This window comes from Bos indicus x Bos taurus, chromosome 11 (assembly GCF_003369695.1).
Source record: "Bos indicus x Bos taurus breed Angus x Brahman F1 hybrid chromosome 11, Bos_hybrid_MaternalHap_v2.0, whole genome shotgun sequence".
Classification (NCBI taxonomy): Eukaryota; Metazoa; Chordata; class Mammalia; order Artiodactyla; family Bovidae; genus Bos; species Bos indicus x Bos taurus.
Window position 1 is genome coordinate 66756087 of NC_040086.1, and position 12192 is coordinate 66768278.

Below are 12192 nucleotides of genomic sequence, written 5' to 3' on the forward strand. Positions count from 1 at the left end.
TGACGCAGAGCGAAGTGTCAACTGGGATATTTCTGGTAATACTGAAAGCAAGAGAAGCCGGGTGTACACTTCACAAGGCACCAGCCCCACGAGGGACCGTGGGAGGGCTTGGGTGCCATCCCCCATGACAGATGGATGGACCTTTCATCTGAGAAAGGAGAAGATACTTGGGCAGATCAACCTCAAACCCAAGATTGCTTGTGAAGCAATTGTAAAGGGGAAACACACACACACACACACACACACACACACACACACACACAAGCTCGAGAGGCAAGAAGACCAAAAAGCCAAGAAGGGCGCGAATTGTGGCAGATTTCCCGCTTCAGCAGCGACTCACCCAAACCACAAGCAAAATGTCCCTGAAGTTGCCAAGAAACTGGGATTTCAACTTGCGAGGGGAGGCTGGCAAAATAGGTATGGTCAACGTCTTTTTGCTGCTTTTGTGGTTCTTACACTTGAGTTCCCACCATTTGCATGTTGGTCTGCAGGGAGCATAGTCTGCTTAAAAATGGATCTCTGGGCAAAGCTGGGTGTGGGGTGAAATTTGCATTCAGATTGGTATATTGGCTCAAAGTCCCCAAGCACCAGGGGAAGGCTTCTTTTTTTTTGGTTTGTTTGGAGGTGGTGGGAATGGAGCTTCTTGGCATGTGGGATCTGGGGTACTTGGCGTGGACTAAGGCTACAGATCTCACAAAACATGGTGAGTTTTTCTCTGTTTATCTTGGAAGGATAATTTCCCTCCTGTTTGGACACATCCATGTATGAGTGGGTTTTGATGGAGTCTTGGAAGTGCTTGATCTGTTCTGTTTTGTGAGCCTACTGGGTCGCCAGACCTCTGTGAACTTGGGGCCAAAATGGTGTTGCTTATAGCAAAAAGTAAACAGTGTGGAACATACAGGCATTTGAAGGTAAAGACACTTTTAATTAAAAAGGACAGAATGGAAGGGAAATCTAGAGGAGTTGAAATAGATGCATTCGAGATAAATTAAATTAAAGGACTCTGGTATGCTTTCTGAGATACTCTGGCCTTTAATTCTGGCTTCTTCTCATTAACAATATGGTGATATATTGATTTTTTAAATAAATTGTTATTGAAATACAGTTGATTTATAATATTGTGTTAGTTTCAGGTGTACAGCAAAATGATTCGGCTGTGTATGGGTGTGTGTGTGTGTGTGTGTATTCTTTTTTTTACATCGTCTTCCACTATAGGTTATGATAAGATATTGAGTATACATTTATGTCATTTTTTTAGATTCTACATGTAACCAATATCATATGATATTTGTCTTCCTTTGGCTTACTTTACTTAGTATGATTATCTCTAGGTCTACCATGTGATCCTTTGATTTTAATCTGTTCCATAATTGTTATCATCAGTTTCTTTATATGGGTTTGTTCTACAATTAAATTGATCACAGTAATTTACAATAGAGTAATTGGCTTGGAAATGATTCCCGTGTTTTACCCGTATACATGTATAGTGAGATAACTTCCTTGATACTAGACATAGACAAGTGTTAAGGTGTTTCTAATGACTTAGAAATGTTCAGTTTGGAACAGGTCTAACTTGGACTTCTAATGATGGTTAATGTGCTCTAAAACAAAGGGTGTGTTGCAAAAAGTCACGTATCTGAGTGTTAATGATTCCAGGTCTAAGAAAAGATTTGAAAAAAAATTGAGAGTAATCAGAGAAGCCATTTATCTTGGTAACCAGAGAGGATTAGTGGTCTCTAATCAAGCTGGGAACTATTGCAGGTTGGTTCAGAGAATAAGGAGAGATTTTAGATAATCAGAGATTTTTCTCCTAACTACTGTTGATAGCAAGGTACTTGGCTAATGCTCATTCTATTGTATGTCATAAAAATTTGCTTTTAGAAGTAAAACTTCTATAGTTCTGTTCCTTTGAAAGTGTCTTGCTTCTATTTATGTGGGGTCATTCTACCCTCTCCTCATCTGTGTTTCAGTCTTATTCTCCTTCTGTTTAAAAAATGGGAAATGAGACAATTAATGGTTAAATGATTAATTGATTAAATAATTAAGGTTTTTTTTTTTTCCAGCATATAGGACATTACCACATTAGAGTACAGGCCTACATAATCTCAGACTTGGGATTAGGTTGGGTAGATTTCATGTGATATCAACCAATGTTTCTTAAACCATGGTCCCATAGTTAGCCTGTGTCAGAAGTCACCACAGTGTTAGGTAAAAATACAGATTCCTGAGCATCATCCTGACTTGTAAAATCAGAATCTCTGAAGGGAGACCCAAGCATCTGCAATTTAATAAGCCCCCAGCCCTCCATCTCACCTCATCAAGAAGTCCTGCTGTAGGGGCTGTGGTCTAAGTCAGTGGATTTGGGAAATTGCCATTCATCTTATATAGCATGGTGCTTGGTCCCAGTGGGCACACAGCAAATATTTGTCAACTGAATGAATGATTGAGTACAAGCAGATGATGTTGTTTGGTACTATTTAATGAAAATATCAGGCTTCCCTGGTGGATCAGTGGTAAAGAATCCACCTGCCAAACAAGAGATGAGGGTTCAATCCCTGGGTCAGGAAGATCACCTGGAGCAGAAAATGGCAACCCACTCCAGTATCCTTGCCTGCGAAATCCCATGGACAGAGGAACCTGGTGGGTTATAGTCCATGGGGTTGCAAAAGAGTTGGACATGACTTAGCAACTAAACGACAGTAATAACGAAAAAAATTATAATCACAAAATGAAATGCAGAGGAGCCCTTGTCATTATCTATTCCATTTACAAGTTTGTCACCCCAAGGATGGGACTGCAGCCAGAATACTTTTTATGAATATCACGTTGGTGAGAATTCAAATCACAAACTGAGCCCTCCGAGGGAGGAGAGTCACTGACTCAGCCATGGGACCTCCGGTTCCCTCTCCAGCGTTCTGGGTCCAGGTGTGACTGTAGGAACTGACTTAAGAATAACCAATAAAGCTCATATCTATTAAGATATGAGCTGAGGGTCATGTCAGGGTGTCAACGACCTGTAGTTTCTCCAGCCTGGGCGAGTCAGGAGTAGATTAGTTTCTCAAGCTGGACACTACAAATTTTGGGGCTGGTTGATTGTTGTGATGGGGGTTATCCTCTGCATTGTAGCAATGGTCCTCAACCTTTTCGGCACCAGGGACTGGTTACATGGGAGACAGTTTTTCCATGGGCTGAGTGGGGGATGGCTTTGGGATGGCTCAAGTGCGTTACATTTATTATCCCCTTTATTTCTATTATTATTACATTGTGATAATGCAGTAATGTGAGCAATGGGGAGTGGCTATAAACACAGATGAAGCTTCATTCACTTGCTCACCTCCTGCTTTGTGACTGGGTTCTTAACTGAGTGGTTAAGCCCAGGGGTTGGGGACAGATATGCTGTCCAGTATGATGACCAGTACTGGTCCACGGCCTGGGGTTTGGGGACCCCTGCATTCTAGGATGTTAGTAGCATCCCCGGCCTCTATCCAGTAGATGGTGGTCGCACTCCCCTACCACCACTAGTGTGACAACCATACATATGTCCAGACATTACTAGATGTCCCGGGATGAGACAGCTCTCCTAGTTGAAAATCACTGAAGCAGATTATCATCAAGAAGGTGTGGTTATCAGGCCACTTGGATCTGGAATTCAACTACCACATCATGATTCATTGTCAAGGGCAACTTTCAAGAGGCTCTTAGTAAGTTATAACTTCAGGGGCTGGACAGTACCCTAGAAGGACACCAGGTTCAGCATTTGTTTAGGGAAATAGCAAGACACTGATGTGGCCCAGGAAAGGGCCCAATATCTTTTTGCTGAGTGGCACTTCTAATTCCCCTAAATCTTATCTTGAGAGTGCTGAGCTGAGGCTTCAATGAAAGTGAAAATTTCCAAGGTGGGGAGCAACTCTGTACTTCCATCTCAGAGACTGAGGAGACCCCAGTGAATGGGAGGTGGATGAAAGACCACACTGTGGGTCTGGATGTATGGGAGAACGTGACCCAGGCCACCCTGGATCTGATCTATTGGTCTTGGGAGGGAACAGGGGTTGGAGGTAAGGGAAATGCCGAGCCAACGACTTGACTTGAAATGGAGCCAAGAGCACTCATTTCTTCCTTTGATCCTTTGTCATCTTCAGTTTTAGTCCAACACTTAAAATTGCGACAGCTCTCCATTGCTTTCTTGCAGTGTTTTGTCTTATTCTTTGCAAATATGTTCTATCACTTATTTGTCTTTCTAACAGAATTGTAAGCCCTGAAGGGTGGTTTTAGAATGCAGTGTCCTTTCTTGCACTCTGTCCAAGGGTCTGGCACATCCAATGGATGGAATGTAGGTGCTCTATTGAGAAGTCATTGACCATCGAGGGAAAGCCCCTTCTGCCCTGCGGCTGGAAAGTGCTTAGTTAGAAGACGACTGGGTGAATTTCAGGACTTCATTGTATCCATCCAGTTGCAGGCACATCTTACTTTTTTCTCAGGTACCCTAAGCCGAACTAGGGGAGAATGGGCCCTAGAGAGCATATGACTCTGAGATACATTTTTAAAAAGAAGTGACTATGGAGGGGTACTGTTTTCAACTTTCTTTTGTGTGTGGACATATAGTTTTAAAAATTTTATTGGAATATAGTTGCTTTACAATGCTGTGTTAGCTTCTATTGTACACCAAAGTGAGTGAGCTATACTTTAAAAACAAATTTATTTTTATTTATATTTTGACTGTGGTAGTATGCGGGATCTCAGTTCCTTCACCTAGGGATCGAAACTGAAGCCCGTTCAGTGGAGAATCTTAACCACTGGACTGAAAGTCCACTCAACTTGTTTTTTCTTGCTGAAATTTAATGTTGAGAAAAACTTATTCAGAAACAAAAATTTATTGTTTTACTCTCCTAAGTAGTACAGTGAATAATGACAGTAGAGGAAGGTTTTTTCCCCACTTGATTAATCATTATTTTTCTGATATGGAATCTAGTTTTGTCCTTTAGAAAATTAGCATAAGGAGAATAAAAATATTTGTTACTTAAGGCCCTAGAACTAGATCAATTTCCAGTGTAAATTATTATTCTTGTTTAAAGAAGTTAGATTTGAAAGTATAGTTTTAGATAGATAGATGCATAGATAGATCAACAGAGACAGAGAGAACTGAATATATAAATAAGTCCAAGAATCCATAAAAATGCTTTAAAAAATGAACAAGCAACATGAATAGGCCTTTTACAGAATAGGAATAATGGTTCCAATAAATAAATAGAAATATGGTTAATCACAGTAATTAGGAAATGTAAATTAAAAGTACAATAATATACCTAATCTCACCCACAAAAATGATTAAAATTAAAAAGTCTGACAATACCAAGTGTTGTTGGGGATGTGGAGTGATAGGAACCGTCAGGCACTAATAACAACTTTGGAAAACAATTTGACATTCAGTTTAGTGAAACTTGGAGAAGGAAATGGCAGCCCACTCTAGTATTCTTGCCTGGAAAATCCCATGGATGGAGGAGCCTGGTAGGCTGCAGTCCATGGGGTCGCTAAGAGTCGGATATGACTGACTGACTTCACTTTCACTTTTCACTTTCATGCATTGGAGAAGGAAATGGCAACCCACTCCAGTGTTCTTGCCTGGAGAATCCCAGGGACGGGGGAGCTTGGTGGGCTGCCGTCTGTGAGGTCGCACAGAGACAGACACGACTGAAGTGACTTAGCAGTAGCAGTTAGTGAAACTGATGATATACAAACTCTATGAAGTAGTCGTTTCCTTCTGGAGAGTGCCCCCTGGAGAAAATATTGTGTGTATGAACACAAAGAGATATATAGCAGTTCCACAGTGGTATTTCTTGAAATAACAAGGGACAGGAAACAACCAAAGTGCCCATCAATAAAAGAAAAGAAAAAGAAATTTTAGTATCTTTATAAAATGAAAATACATTTATAATAAATTTATGAAATGTAATACTATCCAAGAGCAAAAAACTAATTGTGATGTATTTCAATGAGACTGAATGGTAAAAACTTAATATTAGACAGAAAAGGGAAGTCACAAAATCAGAATGGGATTCATTTATAAGAAACTTAAAAACTATGTACGTCTACGTATGTATATGGCAAAACTACAAGGGAAATAGAGAAACCAATTAACATAAAGTTCTGGGTGGTTGTTACTTCTGGAGGGAAAAGAACAAGAAATACATCTGGAAACTCCAAAGGTACCTAGATGGCTCACTGGTAAAGATCCTGCCTGCCAATGCAGGAGATGTGAGTTCAATCCCTGGTTCAGAAGAATCCCTGGAGTAGGAAACGGCAACCCATTCCACTATTCCTGCCTGTAATCCCATGGACAGAGGAGCCTGGTGTGGAGTCAGACATGACTTAGCGACTCAACAACAACAAAGCTACCTAACTAATCTTAATTGGTAGGCACATAAGAGGGTATTTTATTAATGTGTATAAAATGAACAAAGAAAGAAAGGTGTAAATAAACCCTCGAAAATCTGGAAGGAGGTATACAATTTGTTTATACACTTGACCCTTGAACAAGGTGGGGGTTAGGGGCACAGGGCCCTCCCTCCCCATTCCGTGCAGTCGGAAACCTGGGTACTGTTATCTCTGCCTCCAGAACAAAGGAATTGATAAATGACTCACCCAAGGAGGTAGGATATTGAAATAGGAAAAGAATCTCCAATTGGACATAAACTTTTTGCTACACTTAGTTTATTTAAAGACCTGTAAAGTGAAAACACAGAAACTATATTTACCAAAAAAATAATCACCTATAATTGGACATGCCAAGTTCAAACCCATGTTGTTCAAGGGTCAACCATAGTAGCTAATTATGGGTGAAGGATTTATGGGTGAGGTATACCCACACATATATGTACTATTACATCATAGGTATTTGCCAGACTTTGTATAGTGAACAAATATTATTAATAACTATATCATTAAGAATGTGTGGGTGCTCAGTTGTATCTGACTCTTTGCAACCCCATGGAATGTGGGCCTTCAGGCCTCTCTGTCCATGGGATTTCTCAGTCAAGAATACTAAAATCTTCCAGGGGATCTTCTCCACCCAGGGATCGAACCCATGCCTCCTGGTGCTCCGGTGTTAGCAGGCGGATTCTTAACCACTGAACCACACAAAACAAATTTCAGTGCTTGGCCAGGCAGGTTGACATGAGGTTTGGCAGGCGGCACATGCTCTTTGGTGATTTAGAGCCAGTTGCAAAGCCCTCCTTCAGCTACAGAGGTTGCAACCAGCCAGGACTTATACATGGCCATCTGCAGACTTTCTGGGCCTCTAGCCTTGGGATACAGGGTTTTTTTTTGAGCTACATGGTCCTTCTGTGACCAGGCCAGCCTGGTTGAACTCCCCAGATTGGAACAACCAAGATCATGTAGCCTGTGGTGACTGGTCTATGTTTGTGGCATTCGACTCAGGTGAAGGCTTTCTTTATAATTCACTGCCAAACTTCCAAAGCGCTCATCCAGACCAGCCTGGGGTCTGGCCCAAATGTATGAGGCTATATGCTGTAGCTGCCTTTGCACACCCCGAGCAGCTCCTGGTCCCTGAGGCATAAGGGGCACCCCCACACACGCCGAGTCCAAAGGAGGAGTGTTGATTCCTCAGCCCATGACACAAGGGTACTACTCCTCTCGGGACCCACCCCTGTCTCTGTTCCTTGTTCCAGTAAAAATGTCTCTCCCTATGTAGTCACTGACTTACCTTTAGATACAAATTAAATACATGCCTCTTGCTGCCGAGGTCGAGAGCCTCCTGACCACTTGGGGAACGAGGACTGACGTCATCCTAAACAGCAGCAGAGCGAAGACCAACTTGAGTAATGATGGGAAGTCAAAATCTTGTTTTCTGCTCACTTATGGATAAAGTCCTCCTGGCAGACACTAGGCAAGGCTGACTTTGATTCTGACTTAGCTTCTGCACTTTTGTTAGATTGGAGCCAAGTGCCCTTGGATTGGCAGAGGTGAGCTCAGTTGCTCTTGGTACATGAACTTCCAAAAATGTGTCTAGGGTGAGCCTAGACATACACCTAGGCATGGCATACACAGACGTAAGTACCTTCCAGGCATGGTCAAGCTGTTGTCTCTGGCTCTCCGTTTATAAAGCATTGGCAGAGAGCATCCTATGGGAGAACTAGGGAAACTCTGCCCTTTCCCTTCACAGCTGGAGCGTGGTCCTTTGAGAAAAGGACACTCATTATATGGCAGTTAGAAAGATCCTGTGACTGATTAAAAAGACTAAGTTGGTGATAATGGTCCCACCACACACAAGACAGCTTGAAAGAAAAAAAAAAGTAACCTCTCATGAGGCAGCTCTGTTGTTGAGTAACTGGATATGAGAAGGGAGTGTATAAGCAGCTTTTATGAAGCCCCAGCTGTGGCCACAGCAGCTGACACCAAAGGACACTCATAGAGATTCAAGGAAATACCGCAGGGAGAACCAGCGTGGGGCACAGGCCAGTGGGAGGGATTCTAGCTAGAGCGTGGTATATAAATTTTGTATAATCCCCAGACAGGAACTGAGATGCAGAAGTTACAAACAGAGAAGATAAATTTACATTTCTTGATACTTTACTCATCACCATTTTTCTCCTTGAAAACTTGATTTTTCCTTTGAAAATGTTCTAAAAAATCAAAATCACTTTGCAAACAAATGATACCCATAGGTCTGACAAACAAATATAAAGGCAGTCAGTCCTGCTCTCTGCTTTTTCAAGGCTTACAGGCTAGTGGGGCACAGACAAGCAATCACAGGACATCAAGACAAGTCCTGTGATGAGAACAGTCATGGGAGCCATAGGAGGGCGCCTAGGAATCTGCATTCTGGCCCCGCCACCTCTCTCCCCATTACTGCCATCCCTTTTCTTTAATATATAGATGCATGTGTTCTTCAGTGAGTCCCAGACTTGCCATCCTTCTCACACTGATTTTCCTGTACATGGTCTTTGTTCTTTCAGAGAAGAAAAAAGTTCGATAATTTTGTGTAGCTCCTCCCTGTGGAGGGATTACACCTGCCCACTTGTCTCTTGTAGCACCTGCTTCCCCAAGCAGACACAGACAGACACACTCTAGACCCCAGTCACATCTTCTGCAGTTCCTGCCCTTTCTCATCTGTGTGGAAGCCAGTCTCCTCAGGGCCCCCTTAACCACCACCCAATTCCTGCTCACGTTTTAGCCTTCCCTTGATCTCATTGGACAGACTGACATGCTTCCTCCTTTCTGTAAAGACAGTTGTGAAACTGACTGTGTGTCTTTTTTGTCTTGGCTGCCAGGAAGCTCAGAACTAAATCGAAACTCTATCATGTTTTAGTCATAGCATAAACATCTTGTCCCCTGGGAGTCCTGAGCCTGCAAATCACTGGAAGGAGAATATAGCAATCCTTTCCCAGCCCATTTAAACAGAGACACTCACAGCTCTAGAAACTGTAGACTTCCTTTGTGGTGAACTCAGTGAAGGCTCCTGAACATTCAAGATATGATTAAAACCTACTAATTGATCACTTGGTTTTAAACAAAGCATTTCTCCTTAATCAGTAATGTGCAACACCGGTGCCCTAGGCCCTCCCTGGAGAGAATTAACTTGAATTGTCTGTAGAAAGTGGCATTGACTGAGGTGTGTCTAAGGGATGAATTGCCCATTGGTTTTTCTTGATAGGAGTGTAGGAGAACAAGAGGGTATGTGTGGAACTGAAGACAGTGCATGAGCTTGGGATGCCTTTTCTGACTTGCAGAAACATTCACTTCATTATTAAACAGAATTAATAATACATATGTTGAGAGGAAGACGTTTCATGCATATAACACAGCAGATGTTTAGCAACACCTGTTTCCTTTCTTTATAGATAATCTCATTTCTAACCTCAGATCAAATGAGAAGCTGTACTAGGGCTGCCTTCCCTTGGCGTCCTCAGTGAGACGAGCTCACTGAGCTGGGCTTTACTGTCACATCATCAGTTTTGAATACCACCACAGGTAATGAGTTCTTGAAACCTGCTCCTGATTATTTTGTAACAAGGAGAACAAGAAATGAACAAGGCAGGTGACTCTTAGATGTAATTCTAGGTGAGAAAATTCGCTGAGAATTCAGTGCCTGTGCTTTGTCTCCTTTGAGGGATTGACATTCTTCCTCCTTTCTGTTAAGACAGTTGTGAAACTTACTGTATTTCTCTTTTTATCTTGGCTGCCAGGAAGCTCAGAGTTAAATTGAAGCTCCATCACAACTTTCACCCATGCAGCTAGCACGCATATTTTCCTTTGTCTTTGGTATGAATTTATGTGTTCATTGCAAATGAGTTTTCTATTTGAATATGAAAAACCCATGAAGTCTTTTCTTTTAAGGAGAGAGTATAAGTATATGCAATCTATCAATATATACCTCCTCAGGTATCCTGGGAGTAGATTTCCTACTTATTAGTGGCAACTGGATATTGTAATTTTTCTAAAACCAGTGTTCAGAGAATATTGGTGCTGAGAATCAATTCTTTTAGTTCACAAATGAAAGCACATTTCTATGGTCACTCATATTTTTTCACTACTTATATAAAATCATGGTGTGTTCAGTACACTGAGACCAAACATTTTAATTTCATTCATTCATGCAACATTTATTTGCTCACCTTTACATTATAGACCCTTTTAAGGAGCATCCTCAATATCACGCCTAGTGATAGCTGGTTCACTTCCTCCCTGTGCTACTCAGTTCATTTCAGTCACTCAGTTGTGTCTGACTCTTTGCGACCCCATGAACCGCAGCACGCCAGGTCTCCCTGTCCATCACCAACTCCCGGAGTCCACCCAAGCCCATGTCTGTTGTGTCGGTGATGCCATCCAACCATCTCATCCTCTGTCATCCCCTTCTCCTCCTGTCCTCAATCTTTCCCAGCATCAGGGTCTTTTCAAATGAGTCAGCTCTTCGCATGAGGTGGCCAAAGTATTGGAGTTTCAGCTTCAACATCAGTCCCTCCAATGAACACCCAGGACTGATCTCCTTTAGGATGGACTGGTTGGATCTCCTTGCAGTCCAAGGGACTCTCAGGAGTCTTCTCCAACACCACACTTCAAAAGCATCAATTCTTCAGTGCTCAGCTTTCTTTATAGTCCAACTCTCATGTCCATACATGACCACTGGAAAAACCATAGCCTTGACAAGATGGACCTTTGTTGACAAAGTAATGTCTCTGGTTTTTAATATGCTGTCTAGATTGGTCATAACTTTCTCTCCAAAGAGCAAGCGTCTTTTAATTTCATGGCTGCAATCACCATCTGCAGTGATTTTGGAGCCCCCAAAAATAAAGTCAGCCACTGTTTCCACTGTTTCCCCATCTATTTGCCATGAAGTGATGGGACCAGATGCCATGATCTTAATTTTCTGAATGTTGAACTTTAAGCCAACTTTATCACTCTCCTCTTTCACTTTCATCAAGAGGCTCTTTAGTTCTTCACTTTCTGCCATAAGGGTGGTGTCATCTGCGTATCTGAGGTTATTGATCTTTCTCCCAGCAATCTTGATTCCAGCTTGTGCTTCTTCCAGTCCAAAATTTCTCATGATGTACTCTGTATACAAGTTAAATAAGCAGGATGACAATATATAGCCTTGACGTACTCCTTTTCCTATTTGGAACCAGTTTGTTGTTCCACGTCCAGTTCTAACTGTTGCTTCCTGACCTGCACATAGGTTTCTCAAGAGGCAGGTCAGGTGGTCTGGTATTCCCATCTCTTTCAGAATTTTCCACAGTTTATTGTGATCCACACAGTCAAAGGCTTTGGCATAGTCAATAAAGCAGAAATAGATGCTTTTCTGGAACTCTCTTGCTTTTTCCATGATCCAGCGGATGTTGGCAATTTGATCTCTGGCTTTTCTAAAACCAGCTTGACCATCTGAAAGTTCACGATTCACGTATTGCTGAAGCCTGGCTTGGAGAATTTTGAGCATTTCTTTACTAGTGTGTGAGATGAGTGCAATTGTGTAGTAGTTTGAGCATTCTTTGGCATTACCTTTCTTTGGGATTGGAATGAAAACTGACTTTTTCCAGTCTTGTGGCCACTGCTGAGTTCTCCAAATTTGCTGACATATTGAGTACAGGACTTTCACAGCATCATCTTTCAGGATTTGAAATAGCTCAACTGGAATTCCATAACCTCCACTAGCTTTGTTCATAGTGATCCACCCCCAAAATG

At 41.9% G+C, this 12192-nt stretch overlaps 1 protein-coding gene across 2 annotated transcripts in view; it reads left to right on the plus strand.

Annotated features, from left to right (window-relative positions):
- Positions 1-233: 233 nt before the first annotated feature.
- ARHGAP25 (Rho GTPase activating protein 25) overlaps positions 234-12192 on the plus strand; it is a 92092-nt gene continuing 80133 nt past the window's right edge. The window contains exon 1 of one of the 2 annotated variants that reach the window (XM_027555675.1): positions 234-417. In XM_027555675.1, coding sequence (XP_027411476.1) covers positions 357-417 — 61 coding nt within the window. In that variant the 5' untranslated portion in view covers positions 234-356. Of the gene's footprint in view, positions 418-654; positions 704-12192 lie in introns of those variants that run through there. The other variant, XM_027555672.1, reaches the window with a different exon arrangement.